We start from the raw sequence: 15,285 nt of genomic DNA, 5'->3' as shown, positions 1-15,285 counted from the left end.
AATCCACTATGAAGTGCAGAAAAGTTAAGCTTGTGTTCGATTTTTGTTGTTCATTCCCAATATTTGTGGATTAAAATAGCTGAAATGAAGTAATTAAGAGACTCAATAGAAAACACTGACGAGAATAAAGAAATTATGAGTAAATGATGAAAAGGGTACCAGTTACTCTGTCCCATAATTCTTTAATTAACCACCTCTACATCACAAAAGGTAGGCCTCTGGAGTGCTTTCTACCTGTAGCCCTTTCGGAACAATGATGATTGACGTGTTATGTTTACTTCCTAACAACATTGTTAGAATACTTATAGTGTAATCAGTTTAATCAGGGATGTTTAAGACTGCAGGTGGCACTAGTAAACTTAAATATATACGGTATATACACATATACATACATAGCTATATACATAAAAATACCTTGGAGCAAAGTCTGGGAGAAACAGACCAGTCTTCCAGAAGTCTAGACCTTTAATAACCCTGAATCCATCTATAGTGAGAAAGAAGGAATCTCTACTGGCATTTCTTCTGTCCTTCACTTTTTCCTTATTTTCATTCATACTTAATTTGTGTTAATCTCAAAGCTGCTACGTGCTATGCACAACATAGAAATGCATTTCCTTGTGTGTATTACCGGTAGGCTACTTCAAGCACAAGCCTAGAATTGAAGGATTTAAATAATCTGATTAGAACCCTTTAAATTACTGTATTAGGAATCAAAACAATCAGCATTTCTTTGACCCATTACTTGAAACATCAGGTCTTTGCCCCGGATATATTATCAGTATTTTAAAGGAAATGTTTGATTTTAAAAATCAAAGAGGGACACCTGGCCTTATATTGTTTCACCAGTGTTGCTCTAGACCCCAGCCTCCCTTGTCAAACTGTAGTTTAAGCACAGCACATTTAAATTTTTTAAAAAGAAGACTGACATTTTCACCTAGCCTTGGAGCATATTATCGATGGTTTCAATCGACAGAACAGAAGCTCTCCACCTTGGGAGTGGACTCCATCCTCAACCTTTGTAAACTATTCAAAATCAATCCCTCGGCTCCATTTGGAAGGAAGCGTCTGTGTCCTTCCTCAGCGTCCTGCGCCCCTTCTCCAAACCCCTTCTGTCGACGTCCTAGCGTCGCAAACCAAGGCAGCACAGAGGAGCCTCCGAGCGGGGGAGGGGGGAAGAGGGGTTGGGATGGGCGGCCGAAAGACGGCCTGCTACGGTGGGGGAGAGATTGCGCGCAGCCCACCGCGAGCGTCGGGACCCGGGAGAGAAGGGTTCCGCTAGGGTCGGGGTGCCGAGGGAGCCGGGGCCGTGTGCGTGGGCCTTGCCCGCACGCTCTCGCCGCCTCCGCCACCCTTATCAGGTCGCTCCCCGCTTCTCCCCACCCTCCAAGGAACGTTGGTACATTCCCGGTGACTCCGAGAGCTTAAAAAGGGCCCGGGGAGGCCGAACCTAACAGGTTTGGTCCAGATTTGTGTACGCGGTCCGTACTCTGATCCGCCACGGTGGGTATCTTGGCGGGGGTTTCTTTACGCTGTGGCACTCGTGCATTTGGGGGCTTCGTGTCTGTGTGTAACTGTCTGGCTAGCAGCTAGGAACTCTCGCCCCCCGGCTCCTCGGCTTGCTCAGCTCCTCCATCGCAGCCCAGCAGCGAGACGCGCGCCGCCAGTCCGCAAGGGATGGAGAGGACCGAGGTGCTAAAGCCACGCACCCTGGCCGATCTGATCCGCATCCTGCACCAGCTCTTCGCCGGCGAGGAGGTCAATGTGGAGGAGGTGCAGGCCGTCTTGGAAGCCTACGAGAGCAGCCCTGCCGAGTGGGCAGTGTACGCCAAGTTCGACCAGTACAGGTGAGCGTGCTTTCGCCCTGATCGCCGAGACTCTCCGACGCCGACTCTGAGTCCGAGCGGGCGCCGGCGCGGGCGCGTGGGGAGCGGGTCTTGACAACCGGAGAGCGCGGGCGGCCCGGCGCCCGCAGCGCCCACTCTCCCAGTGCTCCCGGCCGTTTCCCGCACCCCAGCGCCGCGCCTCCTCGCCCGCGAACCCGGGGGCTGGTGTTCGGCGCTTTGTGCCGAAGGCGTGTCCCACTGGCAGGAGACTGCCGCAGGCTCCCAGAGGGGAGGCCACCGAGCGGTGCAAGTTTTCTGTTCTTTTCTCGTTGATCAACCCCTCGGCTTCCGAACGGCCACTCCTTCTGCCACCCCCGCCCCACCCCACCCCGGAGCCGTCGCTAGCCTAGGACACGGAGGAGATGCGGGGAGACCCCGGTGGCTGGACGCCCTCAGACTCTGGCTGTCTGGACTAACCGGGGTGCTCTCAGGAGAGAACTCCAACAGCGGTCCGGAGAAAAGGGTGACGGTGGAGGGCACAGTTAAACGACACCAATTCTCCATCACTTCTCCCTCGGTCGCCTGCAAGCAGGCGTCTGCCAACAAGCATTTTTGTTAATACAAAATAAAGACTTGGGGCTGTCAGCTGCTATTTTTCAGTTTATGCTGCCCCCTCTCGCAAACCAGTTGGACTCCCAGGGCTGCGGGTTTATTTAAACCCACTGTCAGGTTCTCGAAATAAACGAGTGCTTTTCTTTCAGCCCCCAAGCAATATGCTTTTCCTTATCCTTAGATCTGAGGGTCTGGAATGTAAATTGGAGACCCCTGCTCCTCAGAGCTGCTTGAGTGAGATGCCCTGGGAGGCTGCTCCTTGCAGCCTTGGCTTGGAGATTAAGTAAAAAATGAAACAGCCTATCAATCCTCTGGGGAGAGAAGTAAAATTTAATCACCCTGAAGAGTGAGGGTTTCTTTTCCGAAGGGTAACCAGCGCTTCAGTCTTAATGGTTGGTTGTGATGAGGTCAGGGAAAGGAGCATAGTTGAAAGAGAAGAATAAGAAAAGATGAAGCTTTCCTTTGAAGCCTTTTCAGTTAGTCACTTTACGTCAGCATATACAGTGTGTTTGGTAAAGTTTTGTCTCCAAGGGCTGTTTCAGCTGTACTTTAGGAACTGAAATGGAAAAGTGAAGTCTACTTAGGATCCTGTTTTCCACTTGCAAGTGGTTCTAGGAAATTCCTTTGGTTCCTATCCTTCTGTGGCTGCCAATAAAGCTACCAGAGTAATTTTGCCATTAGCTCCAAGTAATTGAGGGCTTGCTATGGGCTCTAGTACTCTTCCAATCACTAGACACATATATTAACTGATTACCTCACAACAGCTCTCTGAGATAGGTACCATTCTTATCCCTGTTTTACAGGTGAGGAATAGTAGGCAATGAAAGGTTGGATTACCTGCACAAGGTCATACTAATGTCCCTTAGTGGCTCCAGGATTCAAGTTAGCATTATTGTTCTAGAGCCCACACTCTAAACCACTGCTAAACCCCCTGTAGACACAAGGTGGCCATAATAGTTTTCTTCTGCCTAGATTTATTACTGACCAAGTGAAATTAATTAACCAGGGTATGCTGTATGGGCTTTTAATCTATAGAACAAGGGCATTTCCAGGGGCCTTGAAACCTTTGGATTGACCTATTCCACAGGTTTCTGATGCACAGCTCAGTAAAATAATGGGTGCACTCCTAGGCGGGCAGTTGGAGTAGGGAGGGAGGGAGATGGGAGAGCAGAAATCAATGTGTTAGTATTTTGCGCATGTAATAAGTGTCCTAGTACTGTGAAGGAATTTGATCTCTGACCTTGGGAAGGCCAGTGCAGAAGAGTTAAGACAAAATATGTTCCACTGGGGGCCAAGCAGTAAATTGTCTGGAGGAAGCCCCAGAGAAGCAAGACTCTAGGGCTGGAGGAGGGAAAAAAGTAGGATCCCTGGTACAGGAACCATTTACTGTGAATTAAAGGCTGTGTGCACAGCTGCCTGCTAGGTCATTAAAAGGGCTCCAAAGTAAGGATGACTGATATCTAAAAAGCACTTACTAATCAACTCTCTCAGTGATCATACTCTGTCAGCACCTGGCCTCCAGCCTAGGGGAGGAAGGGGCATGTGGGACATAAGTGAACAGATGACCATGTGAACAAACAAAAGGGATAAAGATTCCTTTCCTTAAAAATGAGTCTATCGTAGAGAACAGACGTCTGGATACCAAGGGGGAAAGGGCCGGGGGGTGGGGGATGGGGGGGATGAACTGGGAGATTGGGATTGACATATATACACTATTGAAACTATGTATAAAATAGATAACTAATGAGAACCTACTGTTTAACACAGGGAACTCTATTCAATTCTCTGTGGTGACCTAATGGGAAGGAAATCCAAAAAGAGGGGATATATGTATACGTATAGCTAATCCACTTTGCTGTACAGTAGAAAGTAACACAGCATTGTAAAGCAACTATGCTCCAATAAAAAGTTTTTAAAAAATTAGTCTAAATGAATGTCATAATTATCGAACCTTGTTAATTAGATGGTGTCAAGAGTACCTGTGGGACCAATAGAAACTTTAAAGTTGGTTTTTTGGAGGGGGTGGGGGGATGGTGTGGATGTGGTTGTTTTGGTTTGGGATTTCTGGGGCCTAATTACTAATTTCTCCTCATTGTCAAAGGTTTAGAGTGTTATTTTACTTCCCAAGTGTAGTTGCTTTTGTTCTGGTACTTAGGTCAACGCCCACTCTATTTGTGGAGGACGTTTCATCATGATGCTTTTGAATGTGGATGTCCCTGTGTCTGGACTCTAGTGAAACTAATGAGAATTCTAGAACAGCTATTTAATGAAACCTTGTTTCTCAGATTCTGGTTTAGCTACAGGGAGGGGGGGGAAAGACAACAGCAACATTCTTGCCTAGAGCAGTAGTGCACTTTGAAAATGCTTTATGTGAGAAATTTTTATTCTTTTTATCAGTTTGAGGCTGTCACATTGAGACTCAAGGAATTTAATTTTTTTCCCTTACCTTTTTCATGCCATTAATTAGAACTGAGCAGCTATAAACACAGTGATTCAAAATACAAAAATGTCTAAATGAACTGTGAAAAAATACTTGCTTTCATTGATGCTCGATTTCTAATTAGACAAGGTAAAAATATTAGCATTTGTAAATGAATGATACTGTATGACACACTTATTTTTCCCTGTGTTTGTCTCATCGACCAAATTCAAACTTCTGAAAACGTTCTTTTTAGATATACCCGAAATCTTGTGGATCAAGGAAATGGAAAATTTAATCTCATGATTCTATGTTGGGGCGAAGGACATGGCAGGTAATACAACTATTCATTCAGATATTTATTCAGTATTTATTCCATCATATGAAAAGTATAGTGCCAGGCTGGCCACATGCCTTGTGAGCAGTAACAAATCATGTGTTGTAATTATTTGTTCACAATGTCCCCTAATCCCAGCAAAAATTCTCATGGGAATTAGCGTGAGGGGTTTAGCATATACCACATATTATGACAGACCTTCCCCCAAAATGAGTAGTAAATCAAAGGAGGTGGAGGTAAGTAACCAGCTTAATTTAATCTCTCTGTGTTCTGTGGAGTTAAACTTTCTATGAAGTTGAGCTAAAACTTGACCTTTGTTGTGCTTTGAAGTGTGTAAACAATTGTCGGACCAAAGACCAAAGCATTCACATTTGGAGCTAGAAAAGCAATTCACAAATTCAGGAAATTTCTTTCTACTTCAAGCTAGTTATTTATTTTCTGTATACAGAAGATAAGACAACTTAGACTAATACCAATTCTTGAAGCTTGGTCCCTTAATTTTTCCTTAGTTTATACATTTGCAAGTCTTACTACCAGTCAAGTATTGTTACCTCTTTAAACAGATCCTTCTCAGTCTCTTGAGAATGGTAAAAAAACAAAAAACAATAATCCAGACCCATTTTTGGTGGGAAAAAGAAAACATGAATTTACAAGATTTTGGAAAGTTAGGTCTATAGAGTACATTTATTTACTCATATAGAATGAAGTTGTTTTCATTCTCTCAATATTTTTGAAAGCAGATTATATGTCAGGAGTAGAGCAAGGCTCTGTGAATTAGGAAAAAAGTTTCATGGTACATATATAGGGTAACAGAATTCAACATATGAAATACATGCTATAGCATATACAGGTTCATATTTTTTAATCAACCCTATAGTTAATACTACTTAATAAACTTAAATACTATTTAAGATTATAGGAATAAATTCTTTCCCCAGATCCAATTTGCTTTTTTTCTCCCATCAATATTGGGAGGTAATCACAGATAGGATACTCTAAATGTATAAAATATTAACATTTCATATGCTTTATAGTATAATTTTCAGCTGGTAACACACATGCGCATACCTTTTGTCTCCCAGAGGACGGAGAAAAAAGAAAAAGCCTGGGGAAAAAACACTGTTATGTGATCTTCTCAGTGTGATGCAGTTACAGATAAAGGATCTTTATCTGCTCTAAAATTTCTCTAATGTAGTTTTTAAGTCAAGTTCTAGCCCAGCTTAATTGAGTTATTAAAAGCTATATTTTGGAGAAGATAAATGGTTACTGGTTTTGTGTTTCTGTTATCAAAGTAGTATTACAACAAGGTTTAAAAAGATGAGTTGTTCTTCAGTAGGGGTATGGATCAAAACTGTACCCCTTATATGCATTGATATGGAAGACATAGTATTTTATTACTTTGCCCTGAACAATGTTGAATTATAAATTGATGATATTTAAAACTCCAGCTGAAATGGATATTGGCCTGGGAGACGTCCTATTGACAGTTGCAACTGTAAGCTCTGGACAGATTGTTACAAGTGTGGGTTCCCAACCATCTACTGAGTTTAGTTGTCATTTTGTGTATATATAGCAGTATCCACGATCACACTGACTCCCACTGCTTTCTGAAGATGCTGCAGGGAAATCTAAAGGAGACATTATTTGCCTGGCCTGACAAAAAATCCAATGAGATGATCAAGAAGTCTGAAAGAATCTTGAGGGAAAACCAGTGTGCCTACATCAACGGTAACATCCAATTTTTCTAACAACAAGTGGGAAAAACCTTGAACTCCCACTTGAAATGTTGCTTGCTTACATGTGTGCAATAGAACTTGGATCATGGAGTCATGATTTCATCTGCTTAGGAAGTGATCTAAAAGCAGTGGGTTTTGTCTTTTTAAAGCTTTGCGTGTGGATTGGAATCGCTTATTAAAAACATATGCATGCAGGTTAGTGTCCACTGAAGAGCCATTTACCTACCAAGTCTTGGGACAGTTAGAATCGAACATGAATTTACATAAGTAGAGTCTTTTAATAAAGGCATGAGGCCAAGTTGGAAGTGTTAGTCTTTGATTAGAAAATATAAAGAAGTGTCCCGGAAGTGATTAAGAATGCTAGCCAGTCCCTGTTTTACTAAAGTACATACAGTTTACTTTAAAAAGAGTATTCTCAAGAGAAACTTTTTGAAGCACATTATTTAGCAATGATTTCTAGTTCTCTTACAAAGAATTCATTCTTTCTTCTAAATGTGGTATGGGAGAGCCAAATGCTCTTCAGGCAGTGATTAACATCTGTGTTCCTAAAGAACTCTTAGTAACTTTCCAAAATGCTCCTTAAAGCTTCCATGAGATAACTTTTTTTATAATTTATTTATTTATTTTTGGCTGCTTTGGGTCTTTGTTGCTATGTGCGAGCTTTCTCTAGTTGCGGCAAGTGGGCTTCTCATTGTGGTGGCTTCTCTTGTTCTGGAGCACGGGCTCTAGGCACATGGGCTTAGTAGTTGGTGGTGCATGGGCTTAGTTGATCTGTGGCATGTGGGATCTTCCCCTACCAGGGATCAAATCCATGTCCCCTGCATTGGCAAGCGGATTCTTAACCACTGCACCACCAGAGAAGTCCTGAGATAACTTTTTATATTATTCCCATTTACAGATGAAATTGCCAACACATAGGAAGATTAAATAACCTGTCCAAGGTCACTCAGGATTTGAACCCAAAGAATTTGATGCCAAAGCCCATAGTCTTAGTTGGGATGCTATCCCACTTATATAAAATAAAACATCACAGAGGTTTTTCTGGCAAAGCAGGTTCATTCTTCTTAGATCTTAACGTTCAGTATTGGCCTTGATACTTGGCCTAAATTCGTTCAGTTAGTTTAAGAATGCAAGTCAGTTACAGAAGTCAGATTGTATAGGAAGTTTTTCCCCCATTCACATAACAAAGTAGTTAGTTTCTCAGGAGGTAGGAAACTCTTATTTGAGGGTTGCTGTGTATAGCAAGCACACCAGATTTCTAAGAACAAGACTGCTGGTACTGCTCACAACAAAGCCAAAAACCTTTCAGAATAATTGCTTTCAGCTAGAGTCATAGAGTCATTATAAAGCTACATTAGATCTTGGAGAACACCTAAGATTTTTTTTCAAGGGTCTTCAATGCAAAAGTCTATAGGAGCCAAGCAGGTAAAGTGAGTGAGTGATGCAGGCTGGAACTAGGCTGTGGGAACTGGTGTGCAAGCTGCCCTGTCTAAAGGGACAACGTGGTCGCCCAGCTCCAGTGAGATCGTCCTGATTTCTTTTTCCATAGAGGTGGGAAATTCTGATTGTTATGGGAAATGTTGCGAATCAGTAAAATACTGGATAGGACAAGCTAAATATTTCTGTAGATGGATTATTCAAAAACCACCAACTTTTAACCTTTGATTTTTTACAGATGCAGGAGGAGGGCTAGATGTGGATAGTGATTAGGGGGGAAAGATGTTTCAAGTACAAGAAAGAACATGGGTGAAGGCACAACCCATGTTCAAAGTACGTTGTTCATTCATACGTTGCAAAGAATGAAGACTATGCAGGAACGGTCTAGCCGGAGGGGAAGATGAATGGGCTTGGATAGGAGTAGTAGGAGAGTAAAGTAAGATCAGGGCCTTAGCCTCCAAGACTAGCTTAAAGTAAAACCTTTCTTTGGTCAGCAGAATTTTGTTCAAGAATATCTTGATTAATCCAGTAGCAATATGCGTCATAGGGTGGAAGAAAGGGAGAGTGGGGCAAGGAGATCAAGTTACCTATTGTAATAGGCAGAAGGTGAACATTGCCTCAACCAAGCTGGCATCCCTAAGTATCACCAAGAAAAGTCCGATATTACTGTGACAGAGAATATATCATTGGCATAAAGGAAAAGGAGGCAAAGACATAATAATAATAATGCTGGGATTACTAACATTAGGGATCAGACTGAGCTTTGGGGACTTCTAAAGGATGGGTGACTTGTTTTTGTGGGATCTTTGCTTGCATTGGGTGGTCTATTGGAGGTGCAATTGGAGGAAAAATAGTTATTTGTATAAAGGGCAGTCAGTTCTTCAGAATGTATAACTTTTGTTCAAAAGCAAGCCAGTGTATTATAAAAGCAGTAGGCTATAGAATCAAAGAGTTTGCAGATCTGAGAATTAGGCCCCATTTTTTTAAATGAGGAAGACAGAAGTTCCTAGAAGTTTTGAGTTGTTCAAAGGTAGTCAGTCTAGCTGGGAGTAGAACCAAAGTCATCTGCTTCTGGGCTTTGCTCTTTGTCATGCAAGCTCATGGAGCTAGATCGTAAAGCATAAGGCCAAATTAGGTGCCTATACTAACTACACTAATACACTGAATTCCTTCCTTGATTAATCTTCCAGCTCTCCTTACTATATAAATTTCTTATCAACATAGTTATAAAAATCAAGTATTTTGTTTATTTTAATCTTCTTGAAGGCATCTCCTCCAGGCCTTTTGACTTCCTTCAGTGTGGATTGGTTGGCCAGGGCTCATCCTGTGGTCCCCTCACATCATCCAGGCTTTCCCTTTACTCTCTCCTGGTGCTTATCCCCTTGTTTCCTGGTCTCATCTGCTTTGTCTTGGGTTCGTGGCCTTGTTTTGGTGGAACATATCCTCCAATGGCCCTATGAGAAAGGGTTCATGGAAAGTAAATTTCTGAGACCTCTTATATCTAAAAATCTCTATATACAACCCTTGCAACTTGATAGATAATTTAGCTGGATATGAAATCATGACCTGGCAGTCATTTTCTCTCAGAACTATGAAGGTAATCTTTTGTCTTTTAGTTTCCATTCTTCTTGTTCAAAGCCTGGTACCATTCTGATTTTTTAATCTTACTATGTATGAATCCTGTTTTTTCTTTCTAGAAACTTTTGAGGATTTCTCTTTTGGTGTCTTTTCTCTGTCCCCAGTATCACAGTGATGCAGTTTGTTTCATGACTGTCATTGTGGTGGGAGCTCAGTAGGTTCTTACAATCTAGAAATTCATGTCCTTCAATTCAAGAAAATATTTGCAAGTTGTTTCTTTGATTTTGTTGTTGTTGTCCTGTTTCTGAAACTACTTGATCAGATATTAAACCTCCTGAACTAGTCCTCTAGTTTTTTGGGTTTTTTGGTTTTTCTTAATCTTTCCTATGTTCTATCTTTGGCCCTTTGTTCCTTGAGTCTTTGTCAGCTTTTTCTTCCAACCCTTCTATTCAGATTTTTATTTCTGCTATCATCTTTATATTTCTAAAAGCTCTTTTTATTCTCTAGTCCTTTTTATATAGTATTTTCATCTCTTTTTTTTTGGCCACACTGCGTGGCTTGCAGGGATCTTAGTTCCCTGACCAGGGATTGAACCCATGCCATAGCAGTGAAAGCGCCAAATCCTAACCACTGGCCTGCTAGGGAATTCCCTTCCTCTTAGCTCTGTGAAGATATTAATGATAAGTTTTTGCTTTTGTTTTTTTAAGCCTTCTCTTGAGTAGTGTCTATTTCATGTTGCCTTTTTTTCAGGTTGCTCTGGCCTCTTTTATGCTAGAGGCTCTGCTCACATGTGTGATGGCCTTGACTATGTGCTAATATTTAAAAACCAAAGACAAAAAAGTTAATTGGTAGCTTTCAAACGTGGATGGTGTTTGTCAACTGGACTTCACTCTGGGATCACCTGGTAAATCTTTTCCTTGAGGAACAATCAGTGGTGATATCCTCAGGACTTTTTTCTTGAGCTGATCAGATTCTCAGAGAAGCTGCTTCCCATCTCCTGCCTGGAGAAGAAATTCCTGTCTGGCAGCATTCTGGCAGCCATGTGATGAAGAAAGTGGAGATCTTACCACTCAATGTGTAAATTTTCACTTAAGTCACCTGTTTTTCACCGGGTATCCACCAGTCCTGAGTTTATCTGTTGTACTCTTTCTAGAGAATAGATCTCCGATTTCTACCAGGGATGGAGGGAACGTGAGGTGGTGAAAAAGCTTTGTGACGAAACTTAAATAGGCTTCAACCAGTTCTTGTATTTATAGCCCATGTTCACCTTCATTTCAGGAAGTACATGTGCTGCCAGTTCCTGAGCTGTTTGTTAGTTTCAGGATATAAATCAGGTTATTTCTTGGCCATCTCCAAGGGTAGCTGAGGATTTAGCTTTTTCTCCTCTACAAAGCCATCCATCTACTTCTAAGCTTTCAAATTTTTTAAGTTTTTTTTTAAACTTTAATTAAAAAGTTTTTTCTTTTTCCTTTATCTTTGTATGTCAATGTCTTTTTTATTCTTTTACTGCAGTTGTAGGGAAGTTTTTAGGAGAAAGCAGAATGCGTGTCCTTTACTATTTTTAACTGGAAGTTCAATTCTAACTAATTTTTAATAATTCATATGTATCAGTTGATTTAGGATCTTGGGCAATAGACCAGATTTTTACCTACAGCTAGCATCTAAGCTCCTTCATCTACCCATCCCTCTTCAATATTGTTTAGATTCCATTGGCTTACATCGAGTAGAGAATATTAGCCATACAGAACCTGCCGTGAGCCTTCACTTGTACAGTCCTCCTTTTGATACGTGCCATGCCTTTGATCAAAGAACAGGACATAAAAACAAAGTCACCATGACATTCCATAGCAAATTTGGAATCAGGACTCCATTTGTAAGTACAATTTCTCTCTCCTGTGTTTAAATGCTTTGTGGGTTGGCAGCATTACACTGATGCATTGCTTTTTTGTTCTAGATATTATTTAAATATCTTAAGTTTTAAGTATTCTTGAGATAAGCCTTAACTTGGAGAAAAGGCCCATTATATTCCATTATTTTCTTTAACTTTGGAGACTTTTCAATTTATAAAATAATACTTAAATTAGATGCAAAGAATTGCTTCTTCAAAATTTCAAACTGTATGCTTATTCGTAAAGAAAATATTTTCTCTTCATTTATTAGGGAAATAAGAGTGAGAACTATATTGATAAAACTGCTACTACTATGACTTAATGTTCATAGGTCCAGTTTGCTGAGATAACACAAATAACTTACATAGTTAACCTTTGCAAAGTTGAGACCCTATTCTGATAATAATAAATAAAGAAACTTGCCCGTTTTGATTGCCAAGTTGCCTTGTCTTTGGGTAGTGATGGCAACCAACAATAATATGGTGTGGCAATCTTCTATCGCTGAAATAAATTGGCCATTTAGGGGAATGGTCTTTAGTTAGTCATGGGAATGCCCAGAAATACACAATGCATGAAAAGACTGAACATCCTTATCAGTCTTTTGAAAGTACAGCCTTTGAAAGAAGCTAGGGCAGAATTTTCTCAAGTGATTGCTCTGTTTATTTCCTGCATTCCGAGCCCCAAGAGATACTCTTATCACAGGAATGAAACAACAGGGCTCCATTGCCATGCAGTGGATTTTTATATACTGCCAGAAAAGCCCGACTACTTAGAACAAGCAGAAATGTCTCATGTAAAGATTCTTACACAGCTTTCTTTTTTTCTTTCTTACAGACAACTTCAGGATCACTGGAGAACAACTAAGGAGCACCAGACCCTCTGAGGTTTTACTTTAAGGTCCGGTGAAAGTTTTGTCTTGGACAGGAAGGCCTCCTTCCATTTGCTGTCCAGTAATATACTTTACAAGGCCAATACTTAGATCTACTATAAGGCAGATGCTAATTATAAGGCATTAAGTAAGCAAATAGTGCCCTGAGCTACTGTAGAAGAAAAAATCCCACTAAAGATAAAAAGGCTTTTGATTTTAAAGGCCAAATCAAGTGCTCCACTCATTTTACCCTCTAAACCCATTGGAACTATACTGGGAATGTCAATGAAGGTTTTTATAGTTTTTGGAAACACTGGTCTCTGAACTATAATTAACAATAAATAAAAACAAGACATCAAACCACCCATCTTGTTACTTGGAGGACTAAATGTAGATGTCTTCATTATACTTTGTATGTTCTTAATATTTGAAGAGAATTTTTTGAATCTGTGCATTTTATTTTTTCAATCTTACTTTACAAATTCCTGTTCTATAAATAATAAGGTATTGTAGATAGAGAAATTTAAGGCGCTTTGCCATTTGGTCGTGAAATGAAGGGCAGAAGATTTAGAAAAATACAGGTACCCAGACCCACAACAAACCAAAATTATAAACTCATGTCTAATGTGACCAGTGGTCAAAGACTTAGTACTGCTTCCAGAATTGCCAAATAATTTTAATAAAAGTGGATTTGAACATAATTTGAAGTTGTCTTTCTCTTTAACATGATAAGAATTTCATATAATTCACGGCTTCTTAGGTTTATGCAGACTACCAAAAGCACTGCAAAAGATGCTTTTATGACGTAAGAATATAAGAAGGCCAAAAACTGCATTCAAAAGGAGCTTACCTTTTGGTGCTTTTATATGTGTTCACCAACTGGCCAGAGATACCAACCCGAGGGTCTCTGGCCCTAGGGCAGCTCATAGATAGTCAGTTTAGCCTGAAAATTGTGTGTGGGGTCTGTATGCGTTTAAAGATGAATTGGATTCCAACAGTTAAAAACCAGAGATTTCACAGAAGGAATGGACTTTGAAGTATCTGGCAAGACTGAACCTGCATTGCATTTTCACTGCTATCACTTAACGGGGCTGGGATCTGCCCCTTGGATGGTGCCGCCTCCCTGATCTGCGGCAATCCCCAGCTTTCCTGTTTCCCTTATTCATGTTACCGACAAAGCCCACACGTGCATCTGAGTTTGCTGCCCCCACTTTAGGCAATTTTCTTAGGAATATCTGTCGTAATTTTGGAATTTATTATCTCTGGGAACTTAATTAGAAAGTAAAGTCCTTTGAAAATGGTTCAAGTCAACACCATTGATTGTGGTGTTTATACCATGTCATAGAATTATTTACATCATTATACCTGTGCTTCCTCTCACCTTTGAGAAGGATATGAACATTTACTGAGTGCTTACAACATACTAGGCATTGTTACAAGTTATTTAGATGTACTAACAAACTGAATTCCAGAAAACTTCCTTGTGAATTAGGTACTGTATTGGTTTTCTACTGCTGCTGTAACACTACCACAATTTATTTTCCTACAGCTCTATTGGTCAGAAGTCAGAAGCTTCATGGCGCCATGTGCAAGGCCCATGTCAGAGGCTTATCTTTTGATGTAGGTTCATTAACCATATACTTGGACAAAGTCAGAGGCTTATCTTTTGGTGTGGGTTCATTAACCATATATTTGGACAAAGTGGTTGATGAATGAAAGCCTCTTACCTGTGTTTCATGGGAAGGGACAGCATTACCTTTAGTAATGGTGCTTAGTCTTTTTTTTTTTTTTTTCTGACTGCAACCACTTAGAAATCTCAAAGGCTAAAGAACTCTCCAGAAATGCCCACACACAACAAATTTGCATACAATTTCAGAAAAGATTCCTGGACCCTGTGAAGGCCTTTAGGCCCCAGCTAAAGAGCTCTGCCATGTGTGAGGCTTTCCCAAAGCTCGTGGCAAATGGTGGCTATTTCACTTCATTTTCTGAGCGAGGAAGGCATTAGCAAGCTGGGCTACTAGCTAACCTTTTAAAAGTTACAGTGAGGTTTCTAGGAATCACCAGAAGCTGGTGCAACCTTGTCTGAGACATATCTACACATTTCACAAGGTCAGTTCTCTCTTTCTAAAGACATTGCAGACTTTCACAACTTTACCTAGTTGATAGATGTTTTCTTGAAAAGTGTATGTGGGATACTGAAATAAGCCAGACACAGAAGTACAAATATATGATTCCACTTATACAAGATACCTAGAAAAGGCCAATTCGTAGAGAAAAAAAGGTAGCCTAGAGGTTTCTAGATGCTAAGGGGTAGGGGGAAATGGGAGTTATGGTTTAACAGGTCCAGAGTTTCTGTTGGGGTTGATGAAAATGATTTGGGTATAGATAGTGATGGTGGGTACACAGCATCGTGAATGTATCTGATATGACTGAATTGGGCATTTATGAATAATTAAAATAGTAAACGTGTGTTCTCCCACAATAAGTTATTTCTTTAAAGAAAGTGTATGTGGGAGAAGTGTGTGTGTGTGTGTGTGTGTGTGTGTGTGTGTGTGTGTGTGTGTGCTGAAATAGGTAAGACTTCCT

At 40.7% G+C, this 15,285-nt stretch overlaps 1 protein-coding gene across 1 annotated transcript; it reads left to right on the top strand.

Moving 5' to 3' along the window:
* Nucleotides 1-1,100: 1,100 nt before the first annotated feature.
* On the top strand, nucleotides 1,101-13,400 carry CDO1 (cysteine dioxygenase type 1). Its single transcript, XM_059061903.2, has 5 exons — nucleotides 1,101-1,844; nucleotides 5,111-5,188; nucleotides 6,765-6,919; nucleotides 11,646-11,815; nucleotides 12,666-13,400. Exons 1-5 carry the CDS (start codon nucleotides 1,675-1,677, stop codon nucleotides 12,693-12,695), a joined length of 603 nt encoding a protein of 200 aa, XP_058917886.1. The 5' UTR covers nucleotides 1,101-1,674; the 3' UTR covers nucleotides 12,696-13,400.
* The last annotated feature ends 1,885 nt before the right edge of the window (nucleotides 13,401-15,285 follow it).

This window comes from Kogia breviceps, chromosome 4, assembly GCF_026419965.1.
Source record: "Kogia breviceps isolate mKogBre1 chromosome 4, mKogBre1 haplotype 1, whole genome shotgun sequence".
Classification (NCBI taxonomy): Eukaryota; Metazoa; Chordata; class Mammalia; order Artiodactyla; family Physeteridae; genus Kogia; species Kogia breviceps.
This window is presented reverse-complemented; position numbering and strand designations above follow the sequence as displayed.

Excerpts from the sequence above, each read along its gene's own strand:
- CDO1 (XM_059061903.2), top strand. The coding sequence starts at position 1,675 with ATGGAGAGGACCGAGGTGCTAAAGCCACGCACCCTGGCCGATCTGATC. Across the intron at positions 6,920-11,645 it reads CCAGTGTGCCTACATCAACG|ATTCCATTGGCTTACATCGA; the intron begins GTAACATCCAAT and ends AATATTGTTTAG. Across the intron at positions 11,816-12,665 it reads TTGGAATCAGGACTCCATTT|ACAACTTCAGGATCACTGGA; the intron begins GTAAGTACAATT and ends TCTTTCTTACAG.